This window comes from Balaenoptera acutorostrata, chromosome 6 (assembly GCF_949987535.1).
Source record: "Balaenoptera acutorostrata chromosome 6, mBalAcu1.1, whole genome shotgun sequence".
NCBI lineage: Eukaryota > Metazoa > Chordata > Mammalia > Artiodactyla > Balaenopteridae > Balaenoptera > Balaenoptera acutorostrata.
This window is the reverse complement of record NC_080069.1, coordinates 32,397,600-32,410,404: the sequence shown is the minus strand read 5'-3', so window position 1 is coordinate 32,410,404 and position 12,805 is coordinate 32,397,600. Positions and strand designations below refer to the sequence as shown.

General features: G+C 40.4%; 1 protein-coding gene across 18 annotated transcripts in view; it reads right to left on the bottom strand.

Annotated features, from left to right (window-relative positions):
• Positions 1–12,805, bottom strand: part of LOC130708511 (dihydropyrimidinase-like) — a 117,781-nt gene that overhangs the window by 34,244 nt on the left and 70,732 nt on the right. The window contains exon 4 of one of the 18 annotated variants that reach the window (XM_057549202.1): positions 704–1,266. The exons of 10 other annotated variants lie outside the window; for them this stretch is intronic. In XM_057549202.1, coding sequence (XP_057405185.1) covers positions 988–1,266 — 279 coding nt within the window. In that variant the 3' untranslated portion in view covers positions 704–987. 7 more of the 18 variants (XM_057549217.1, XM_057549207.1, XM_057549204.1 and 4 more) reach the window with 7 other exon arrangements.

Sequence of the window (12,805 nt, the reverse complement as noted above, 5' to 3'; positions counted from 1 at the left end):
AACCATATACTTAAAAAATGGTTAAGATAGTAAATTTTATGTTATGTGTACTTTACCACAATTTTTAAAATTTTAAATTGAAAATGAAAAAAAAGGTATATGAATTAATAACATGGCCACAAATCAATTATGACTTTACTGTACCAGTACTATTCAAAAGCTAAATGAAATGCCATCACTATGTGTGGATTTATGCCTGCTCTGGAGAGAAGCAGAAAATGGTCTCAGAAACTTTCTTTTAATTATTCTTTCTCCAAGGACCACAGCATAGGGATGACCAGAAAAATATTTCTCTAAGCCTTTGTACTTGCTTCAGGAGTGAGTGAGTGAGAGGATGCCGTGAGTTTCCCAGTGATGAACAGGGAAGAAGCTAACATGGGGTCCTAGCAAAGATAAAGTCAGTGGAGACAGTGATTGTGGGGAAGTCATTCAGGATAGCGTTTTGTTCTACATCAAAGGCACAGATGATGGACCCTGATCAAGGTCGCATGGGGAGGTAGAGGGGGCACTGCGTCCCCTTCCCAAGACCCCATCTTGACTCCTCTGGATACAAAGTGGCTCTGAGACGGCTCCAGATGGAGACTGAACCCATGACCTCTCCACATAAAGACATCATGACACCCACTACGCCATCTGGGGCTCATAAAACCACATTCTCTATCTTTTCTTGGCTCTCAGGCTAGTCAAAAGCTGAAGGGCAATATTTGGGACGGCTCTGGTTTATTCGTGGGCTTTAATTCAGAACACATTTCCACAAAGAGAGGCAGAACAAAGCACAATAGCACTAAAGTTCAATTTACATTCTCAGTCAGTGAAACAAAATGGAAATAAAAAACAGTTGTGCAAGAGTCATTTATAACTAAACTATGGCTCCAAAAGAGCCTTTCCTATAATGTCATGGAATAAAAGACATTTTTAAACCACCAGCAAGAAAAGCTTAAGTGACCAAAAAAGGAGAGGTGAAGGCTTTCTATTAAAAAAAAAAAATTAAATGAAATTAGAGCACCCATGGCAGCGTGCAATCTCTCTCTCCGAATTTGGCAGATACAAAGTCATTTCAGTATCTCCTGATTTAAAGTGTTTTCCTCCTGGTGTTGTTGGTTTTGGTGCTGCTAGGCATTGGGAAGTCAGTGCTGTCACAGGAAATTCTGCAGGTTTCACTTCACAGTTTGGCGAGACTCCTCCAAGACCACAGCGCTTGTCTGCCATCACATCTCCATGATTTCCAGGTACAAATTTGCCATAGTGAGTTATGTCTGGCTTGTTCTGCAAAAAAAATTTACCAAGTGCTAGCAGATGGCTACAATTGCAACCACCATTGGCAGCTCCGCAGTTAAGAACCAGCACACAAAGCACGAGTGTTCTTACAGGATGGGAACCGTTCTAAGATTGCAGTGCTAAATAAAGGGACTCCCTGAGTTAAATTTCAAACTTGATCTCCCACAGCTAGTCAGCAGCAGAACCAGAAGGAGACTCTTGACTCCACGTCTTGCACATCTTCTGCAAAGCTAAGAAATGAAAGTTCTTAGAAGAACACACACAAGCCCTCACAAGACTGGTCCATAAAGCCGCTCACAGCTCCTCGGGGTGCCAAGCTATCCTCACCACCAGGCCTTCATTTGTGCCGTATTTTCTCTGAAACGTTTCTGAGTCCCCGTGCTAGTTTGTCACTGTCTGTTTAGTGTTTCTTTTACAGGACCTTTCCCACATTATATTGTAACTATCTATTTATAGGCCTGTTTCCACAGTTGTACTGTAAACTTCCTAAGGATATGGGACATCCTTCAGTCATCCTTGTCTCCAGGGATTTCAGCCCAGTGCTTGGTACGTAGTCAGGGCCTTGTGAAATGTTTATGGAATGGATTAATGCTCCATCCATACTAAATGCAGTAATTTTTCCAAGTTAGGTTTTTTTCCATTTTTGTTTTCCTTTAATTTCTGTATGGATACCTACTAAAGAAATCTACTTAGAAGATACATTTCGATAGGGTAGGAAAGAGTTGGCGGGCAAACTTGTTTGTTAGCTCCTCCAGAACCCAATTCATAAAGTCAACTCCTTTGCTTGCCCCTAAGAGAGTTTAGAATGGCTTAATACTTGGATAAACAACAAGGTCCTACTATATAACATAGGGAACTATATTCAATATCCTGTGATAAACCATAACAGAAAAGAATATGAAAAAGAATGTATATATCTATAAAACTGAGTCACTTTGCTGTACAGCAGTAGTTAACACAACACTGTAATTCAACTATACTTCAATAAAAAATTTAAAAAGAATGGCTTAATGCTCGTTTCCCAGACTCCCTTGCAGCTCAGTGTGCCATGGGAGCAGTTATGGCCAAAGATATGTCAGTGAAGGTCCCATGGGAGGCTTCCCCTTCTTCTTGCACTGAAGGTCACCGCAGCCACCTCCAAACAGGGGGCAGCAAATGTGAATCTGAAATCCATCACACCAAGGATGGAGGAGCAGGGAGACAGAAAGATCCGGGATCTCGGGGTACATCACAGAGCAGCTGAACCTACATCGGCAACTGTTATCTCCAGACTTCCTGTTCTATAAGAAAAAGAAGCCCTTCTTTTTTTGAAGCCATATTTAGCCCAAAGGTGGCCTAATGTCTTTGAACATTTTCAATTCAACAAAAAATAGTGGAGCAATTGCTCCGAGCAGAGCACTGTGCTAGTTTGAGGGGAAAGACATAGTTTGACTAAGACAAAGCATCAAGGAAGAGGCTTTTTGGAATTTATAGCAAAGCCTATTTGAGAGTACTGTCATGTTCCCAAGTCTTATAATATTTTGTTTTTTCTGCTATGACTCCCCAGTATAAGGCTATGTATGTATTTTTTCTGAACAATTATAAAATAGGTTGTAGCTTTCATGACACTTTACCCCTGAATACTTCATAAGGAATCATTTCCAGATATAATCTAATGCTCAGTCCATATTCAAATTTCCCCAATTGTCCACCCCAAACATGTCCTATAGTTCAGCCGTCCCCAACCTTTTAGGCCCCAGGGATGGGTTCCGTGGAAGACAATTTTTCCATGGACAGTGGGTGGGGTTCAGGCGGTAACGCGAGTGATGGGGAGAAGCAGATGAAGCTTCTCTCGCTTGCCAACCGCTCACCTCCTGCTGTGCAGCCTGGTTCCTAACTGTTTCCTGCTGTGGACCACTACCCGTCTGCGGCCCAGGGGTTGGGGACCTCTGCTCTAGTTGGTTTTTAGAACCACGATCCAAGCATTGCATTCTGTTTTTATCTAAACTAGCCCTCCCAACCCCTTATATCTGCATGATATTGGCTTGTTGGAGAGACCAGGCCAGTTGTCATGAAAAGTGGCTCACTTTAAGGATTTTTTCAGATTGTTTCCTGTTGGTGTTATTTTATTTTATTTTTTTACTTTTTTTTTTGGCTGCATTGGGTCTTCATTGCTGCGCGCAGGCTTTCTCTAGTTGTGCGTAACTTCTATTTTGTTACAGACCAATGAGGCACATCCCTTGGCTTATACCTGATTGCGGCCACAGTAATTGAATTATGTTCACTTCACATCTCTCCTTGGTGCCCTTACTGGGTTCCACTTCCCATTTTGTACACTTTGTCTTTGGTATGTTCCCTTTGAACATACCATCTACTTGATCTATTGATGATGTGTTCGTTTTTTGTCTGCTTCCCAGCCCGAGGGCAGAGATCCTCCTTCCCTTTGTTGATGTATCCCCCAGGCTCCTGGAAGGGCATCTGAAGCATAGTGGGTGTTCAGGACATGCCTGCTGAGTGAAGATGTCAGCTTCCTCCACTGGACTCTGCCCCTTCTCCCCTCTCTGCATTCTCATGCGGGAGGGTAAAGCACAGTGCTTATTCTCAAATACATACAAAGGCCTAAAGTTACAGAATAAAAATGTACATCGTAGTCCCAGAATTTTCAAATCAGACAGTATGCTCGATATCAATATTTGGGTCCTAATAAAATCTCATATGTAATTCACTAAGGATTAGATTCTTTTCTAACATTTTATGAGTTACTCCAAAGGGGAAAGAAATATCTCTTCAAACTTTCATTTAACACAGAGTGTCTTCTTAGGGGTTGTGGATTTCTGGGCGCTGGGGAGGGCCTTTGGTTACTTGCAGACATTCGGGGTAGGTGGCCTCAGTGGGGCAGATGCGGGGCAGCGGGGGGGGGGGGGGGGGGCTTGGCTGCTCAGAGCGGTCCCAACCAGCTCGTCAAACATGTTGCAGAAAAAGGCACGTTCAGTAAATGTGGGAGCTGACAGTCGGTCCTTCTCTCCCTCAATTCCACCCGGTAGTGCACAACAGACACTGTAAGGGGTGCAGAGGAACCTTTCCAGTGAGGTCAGAGGAAGCAGAATCTAAGACTGGGTGGGGGGCCTGGGTCCACCCCTTCCACCTTCCCACCTCCACCTGGTGGGCTTAAAGACCTGAGCACGCTGGTGGAAGCAGCTGGAATGAGAATTTGTATCGCCAGCTGTCAAAGGGAACAAGTTTGTCTGGAGACTTGGCTAAATTGGTATTGTAGGAACCCAGGTTCATGTTTGGTAAGAAGAAAAAAAATTAAATGAGGCCGTTAAACATGTGAAATGATCCTCTGAGATTTATGAGTGACATTAATACTGGAAGTGAGGTGGAGGGGTGGAGGGGTGGAGGGGGAGGAATAATATTTGGAAGGCTATAAATCTCGGGTTAGTTGTTCAGATAGTCCTGTGCTCAGAGGCAGAGAGGGATCTGTGGGTTGATTGAACCGTTATTTTTACAAGCTGGCCTTTGCTTTAATAGGAATTTATACTGGATGAGTTTGGTATTTAAAGAAAGAATGGACTCAGAGAAAATAGGCTCATGTACAAATCCGGAGCACATCATGTTACACAGTTTGGCTGAGGAATTTTGGTTGCCTGAGAAATCAGCTGTTTAAAAGCAAGGGATCTTGTGTAAAAATCCTAATTATGTTAGTAGCTATAAGGAACACTTACTGAGTGGAGAAACTGACTTAAATGTGCTAATTTTTCCAGGATTTTTTACTTTTCAAAAATTAGGAACTGAGGGCAAGAGATGCACCATTAATTTATTTGAGACAGTTTCATAATTAAGCAAGTACACTTAAGGAACATATTAAACTACTACTTTGGGAATAATTTTAGAATAACAGCAAAGTTGCAAAAATAGTACAGACTGTTCCTTGTACCCAGTTTCCCCTAATGTTTCCATTTTATCTCCTCACTTAAGAGTGTAAGTTATACTCCTTAAATTTTTTATGGTTTCCTTAGAGTTTACAATATGCATTTTTAAAATAATCTAATCCCACCTTGAAATAACACTACACCACTTGATGGGTGCAGGAACTTTATAACATAGTATTCCCAATTCTTTTCTCCCATCCTTGTGACGTGGCTGTCATTAATTTCACTTATCCATGTGCCATAATTCCTTAACACATTGTTACTATTGTCCCTTAAAACAGTTATATGTTATCCTTTAGGCCACCAGGGCTGATAAAAGTTATTTTTTAGATTGATTAAGAAGCAGAAAACTCAAGGATTTCATTTTACCAGCATTCATTTCTCCTTGGAAGTTCCTCCTTTATGTAGATATAATTTTCTGATCTTTGTCAGTTGCTCTGTTTTTAATGTTTGTGGTAACATAGGTGCCAAAGGCTTCAAATTCCTCTAATGTCCTTGTTTTTGTCTCTCCTCTTTTTTTTTTTTTTTTTAAATACTTATTTATTTGGCTGAGCCGGGTTTTAGTTGTGGCATTCAGGATCTGGTTCCCTGACCAGGGATCAAACCTGGGCCGCCTGAATTGGGAGCACAGAGTCTTAACCACTGCGCCACCAGGGAAGCCTATGATCTACTCTTAACTATCCTGGAGGCCTGCGGGTGTGAGGGTGAACTGTGCGGGAGGGAAAACATTCTATAATCTTGCAGTAAATCCCAGTCTCTAGTGGGACTCTGTTTGAGGGTGTGGCCTTCACAACTGTTTCTGACTCTCCCCAAGGATATGGCTCTTTCCCCTGCCCCTACGCCTTCCCTTGGCTGCAGCATTTCCTTGAAGCCCTATCCCCTGCTGACATGTTCCCCCAACACACCGCATCACATGAGAAAGGAAGGATGTAGAAGGCTGAATTGGGGGAGAATTTATTTCCTCTAGCTGGGATAAGATTTCAGAATTGCACTCTGGCCAAGTCCTTTCTCTGGAGAGTAAGATTCTGCTACATAGAAAGCTCCATTGCCACCCCTTCGTCCCCACCCCCTCCAGAGCCACCAGGGCACCTCTCTCCATCCTCACCATGAGAGCCTGCAGGGGTTCCTGGAGGTAATGCCCTCCAAGAGTCTGGCTCCCAGGATTTTCTCCCTCTCAACTAGTCATCCTTGGCTTCCAGCAGTTTGTCAAAATTACCTTTTAAGTCATCCTGCTAGTCTATGGCTCCTGCTGCAAGTAAGCAGATCTTGGCTCCTACATCTCTCTGGATGTGCCTGTCTCTCCAAATTTTGGGGTGACAATTAGCCTTGCAACTTTAGTTCTTTGATGAGTCTATGAAAACTTGCTGATTTCCAGTTTTTCCAGATTTTCCTTATCGTAAGGATAGGAGTGATGACTTCTGGAAACTGCTTCTCTTAATGTTAACATCTTATATAACCATAGTACAGTTGTTAATACTAAGAAATTAACATTGGTACTACACTATTAAGTAAACTGCAGACTTCATTCTACTTTCACCAAGTCTTTCCACTAATGTCCTTTGTCTGTTCCGGATCCAAATAAGAACATGTTGCATTTAGTTATCTATCTGCCTAGTCATCCTCAATCTGTGAGAGCTTCTCAGTCTTTTCTTGACTTTCATGACTTTTTCAAGTTTGCATATCTCTCATTTTGCTTTTTTCTGATATTTTCTCATGATTAGACTTGGGTTATGGGTTTGGGGGAAGCATAGTACAGAGGTGAATGCTTTTCTTATGCCTCATATCAGAGGGTACATGATTTCAAGATGACTTATAATTGAGGATGTTATCAGGACCACTAGACTTAGGTGGTACCTGCCAGGTTTATTCACTGTAAAGTTATTCTTTTTCTCTCTCAAATCTCTGTTAGCTAGAAACCCACCACTAAACCCAATACATGATCAAAATAAAACTCCACTTCTTGGAGGCAGGAATATCTAAATATCTTTATATATTATTTGTAATTTTTCTGTAATTTATTTTTCTGGTCAATGATTTATTTATATAAGTATGGACTCATGGACATTTATTTTATTCTTTGGTTTATAATTCGGTATTTGGTTGTTTGTTTTGTTGCTCAATTTGTTAAAATTGTCTAGTTTAATCTCTGGGCTTATAATTCATTCAGTCTGTGTCTGTTTTAAGTAAATGAATGTCAAGTTGCTGTTTCTCCCTGCAGGTGCCTGTCACTCTCTAGAGTTCCTGTTGGTTGCTTGTCCTGCAACCTCAGTTTTAGGAAGGGTTTGAAAAAAGTCATTAATTTCCAACAACACTCTTTCCAGCTCTCTACATCTCTGAAGTCAATTGTGAAATGTTGATATCTGCCTTTCCTGCCTATCAGGAACACCTTTCCATTTATTCAGAAAAATGTTTCAGAAAAATACCTGGTAAAACATGATCTAAGAACTCACATGAAAATAATGGATGTATAATTACAATATAATTTTTGACTCATTGGTTCTATGTGCTTTGAAGTCTTTTCATCCAGGCTGGTGACATTGAAGAAAATAAAAATGGACAGATTATTTCTTAGTTTCATTTCCATTCTCTCTCTTTGCATCACTTCCATTTGTCCCTCACTTGATGGAACCTATTACACACATGAGGACCACGACTCTTGGCTTGTTTTACACCCACCTTATCAATCATGCTGTTTTGCCTTACAGCAATATGCTCACTCCCTGCTTTGTCCACAGTGGAGAACATAGTAAATTATCTAAAACAGAAAGCTCACATTACTCCCATAAAGCACAGAAAACAAGCAGGGGGAATGTTCATGTGACACCCCCATCAAGCAGCCCTCGCAGAGAGGTATAACAGTAAATATCAATGGCGATAAAAAGTGAAGGCTTTTCAAATGGCCACACCTCCCAGGATCTTAGAAAGAGATGCAACGTGCATCTAGGACTCGAAGAGGTTTAAAGGTCAAAACAGGTCAGAGAGAGTAGACCTAAAACCATCTTATAGATTTGAGCAATTACCTGAGGAAAAAACCCATTTCCTAATATACCTGACAGATGCTGAGGAAGTAGTAGGGAAATGTACCATCTTGTATGATAAAGCACAATAAAAACGTATTCTGACAGGAGACCAATGACATTTAAATTGTAAAAAGCTGTTTTCATCTTTCTCTCCAGACAACATTAATTAGAAAGAGATCCATACCTATGGCGGGTATTATCCAAATGAACTGGATAATCCGCAGACCACTTGATTTAATAAAAAAAAAAACAAAACTTTTGTTTGTTGAGGGCTCAAATTATTTGTCAAAAAACAGAAAACTTAAGTTTCTCAATTGAATATTATCACAACATTAAAGGATGACTCCAGAAACACTAAAATTGGAAAGGGAAGCAAAAAGTGTACTGCATATTAATGGCCTTCCTATTGTATCTTCAGCTTCTGCTGAAATAAGTAATGATTCAATAGGAGAGAAAGGGAATCTTTCTGAAATTCACCTTAATAACTGAGCAGCAGGCACTTCCTATACTTATGGCTTCTTTTATTACAGAGATAAAAATCATCACATAGGTCAGGGAAATAATCCAATATAATACTGCTTAATTTTTTAGGGGAGGGGTCTTTATTTAACACGAGGGTTCCTCTCTACTATACACACTATCCTAGTTGGATTAGGTTTTCTGGAAGAGTTTTCTTATTGATTTACATTCTAAACACATGCCCTAAAGGTTTCATAAGAAATATACATGTAAGCCTAGAAAAGTACTGAGCAGGATTAGGTTTTAGAGTTTGTGAAATACAAGAAACAACATTAGGATTGTCAAGAATATGATGCAATAGAAAAATAAGTCATTTAACATACTGGGTTACACCAAATTCTTTTTCTGCATCTACTAAGGTGATCATTGGACTTTCCTCCTTTATCCTATAAATATGATGTGTAATAATGATTGATTTTTTTGAATGTGAAAACAACCTTGTCTTCATGAAATAAACTCTCTTTAATGGTTTTTGTGTCCATTCCCATTTCCCCAAGATTTTTCACTTCTTAATTTCTGGCAGTGCTAGATTTCTCTCATCCTCTTTCATTCCTTCCACCTTGCTGGAATTTACATGCGTCGCAATCCAGACATTAGCATTGTGTGTCATAGCAGAGAATGCTGAGACCAAAGAAACAGGCAAACTGGAAGACTATGGTGGAGGTCGTGGCATAGCTGTTAATAAGACCAGGAACCTTTCATTTCAGGAAGAACCACAATCTCCCTCATAAACATAGATGCATAATTCATAAACAGATCATAAGCAAAATATAGCACAGTGAAGATAAGATCTGTGATACTAAAGTCAACACATACATTGTCTTCAGATCCAATGACAATTCATATCATCTGCGGTGCATAAATGAGCAAAGGTAGTGGGCTATTTCCCCAAACTGGTACTTTACTATAAGGATGAAGGCTAAAAAATTCTATTTGGTGGCATAATAATAAATACATGATGGTTCTTATTAGTTTTCTTTTATTTCCTCCTTAGTCCCATGCTGCTATGTTAGGCATATTTTAGTGCCCAATATCTACTTATTGGCTTATTGGAAGGCCATCTTCATTATACAAGGACAATCAGGTCACAGTTGGCTTGAGCTGTGTGGTATAAAAATACAGGACTAAGAGTCAAGGGACTGTGTGATAGGCCTATTTCTGCCACAAACTAGACATATGATCTTGGGCAAGTCACCCGGCTCAAATCCTACCTAGGCCTTGCATGCAAGAGGGACGCCTGGGCCCACAGAATCTCAGGGTTTCTCCATGTTGCTTGAATCTGCCCAAAACTGTCCCTGCTCTCCAGAAATTTGCTATCTAGGAGAAAAGTCAGACATATCCATAGATGATTCCGCTATCAAGCAAATGCTAAGTGGTTTGACAGAAGTAGGATGATACATGTGGAGAAATGTACTTTGCAGGATTCTCTAAACTTCTCTTAAAGGAAGTTTTTAAAGAACTACACTTTGAATCATGCTTACGATGTTACAGTACTGTTGTAAAAGTGTAGAAAGAAGGAAAACCTTGATCAAAACAGCAAAGTAGGGTTGAAATGCATATCATCAGAAGTTTCAGTGAAAAGTGATACACTGGGAATTTCATAGTAAGAACACCTTGACAAACTGCACAGTTATGGTCTGACATTGCTAAGAGCAATTCTATTTTCAGACATGCTTGTGATGCTCTTTTTTTGTGTTAGATCCCACAGATATACATTATTTATGTCACACATAAACTATTAAACTATTAAATGGTCAGTATTTTAAATGGAACCATACCTGACGCTTCACAAGTGTTATGTGTTTTTAAATACGAAGTAAATAAAATAACTCACAGTATACCCACTATCTTACTTGACATTCTTCTATATTTTTCTTAATTTGTTCCTACATCATTTGATGAGAAGAGGCAATAAAGTAGCAGACTTGAATTTCAGTCCCAGCTCCAGAAAGAGACCTTTGTTTGACTTGTTAAGTATAAAGTTGTCTTATCTCTTGAGGAAGACATTAAACATGATTTTGGTGACTACTAAGAGAGTTAACTATGCAACAAATTATTCTGTGATCAAAATATGCATAAATTGGAAATAAATATACTAGCTTAGGGTAATAAGAACAACTTATACAAGACCTCTTTTGGTATAACCAAGATTATCTTTTTATCAAGTAAAAAATCATCTTTCCATAATCTGTAAGTGTTTGTATGTGTAACTGTCTAATACCTACAAAGGTGAATATCTAAGCACTCATGTGTACAAAAGGGTTCAGAGAATCAATAATTTGTACTCAGGAAATGATGCCCAAGACCCCCTCCTCGGGTTCCATTAATTGGCCAAAGTGGCTCACAGAATTCAGGGAAATACTTATATTTACCAGTTTATCGAAGGATATGAGAAAAGATATAGATGAACATTCAGATGAAGAGATACATAGGATGATATCTGAGAAGGTCGCAAACTCAGGGGCTTCTGTCCCCGCAGTGTTGGGGTGTGTCACCCTCCCAGAATGTGGATGTATTCACCCACCTGGAAACTCTCCAAATCCTGTGCTTTAGGGATTTTTACCGAAACTTCCTCATGTAGGCATGTGATCAGTCATTAACTCCCTTTTTAGCCCTTCTCCCTTCTCAAGAGAATAGTGGGGTGGGGCTAAAAAGGTCAAGCCTGCATCATGGCTTGGTCTTTCTGGTGACCAGCCCTCACCCAGGAGCCATCCAGGAGCCCACCCAGAGTCACCTCACGAGAGCAAAATGAAACCAAGCCCAAGCTCACTCTGCTCGCTGCACGACAGACCAGTACATCAGGAGACGAGGTGTTGGGGTAAGGAATAATGACTTTGTTCAGAAAGCCAGCAGATTGAGAAGATGGTAGACTAGTGTCTCAAAGAACCATCTTCCTCCAGTCTGAATTCAGGCTCCTTTTAAACAGAGGAAGGGGAGGGGGAGGGGCCCACTGCAAAGCCAACCAGTGGCTGAGTGGGACTGCTGATGGTTGCTCGCTCATAGCCACGTGCCTGCCCCATCCCTATCACAAAAAGACACTTTTATATAAAATAGATAACTAATAACGACCTACTGTATAGCACAGGGAACTCTACTCGATACTCTGTAATGACCTATATGGGAAAAGAATCTAAAAAAGAGTGTGTATATGTCTATGTATAACTGATTCACCTTACTGTACAGCAGAAGCTAATACAACATTGCAAATCAACTATAACCCAATAAAAATTAATTTAAAAAAAAAGACACTCCTATCACCCAGGAAATCACAAGAGCTTCAGGAGCTCTGTGCCAGGCACTGGTGGCAGAGACCAATATATATTTTCCATTATCTCACAGAATCATATTGGAAGGTGATTCTTTGCATGCCCAAGCCTGATTTTCTAGGTCAAGATGAGACTCACATTTCAGTCATAAGTCCCCCTGCAAATGAAGCAGAAATCAGGACCCACCATGATCTCCATTGATTCTAGTTGTCTAAATTAGGGACCTCCATGCTCCTCAGGTGCCCTAGTTGTTCACACTGAGGACTGTCATGCCCCAGTGACAATATCATAAAGGGTGAAGAGACTGTAATAAAAGCAACAGTAGATGCTAGAGACATGTTCTTGAACATGTACATTCATGACAGTATAGCCAAATAAATATTTCACATATTAAGAAAAATTAACCAGCTAGTGATTAAAAAGTACAATCCCTAAGTGAATACCCAATTCCACCTGCCAAAAGGGATGTCCAATGATGTCATAGGGGATTTCCTATAAGACTCAAAGTGCCCTCTCTATAAGGTACAGGCAAGACTCGAAGCTCCAGGGTCTGGAGAGGGTAGGGTAGGAGGGGGAAGGCAAGGTGTATTATGAAAAAGAGAATATGTGTAGAACACACTAGGGATATCAGAAAAGGCTACTGTAGATGACTTTAACCCAGGCCTTGGTCCTCCAGTCCCAGTGTCTACTCTAAAGATGAGAACCTAAGCTCACCTAACCCATTTCTGACTTCTGGGTGTTCCACACATGTTTCTAAACTCTGGAGAATGGAGACTGTCTATTTTGGGCAGAGTGAGAAGAAATGTGGTCA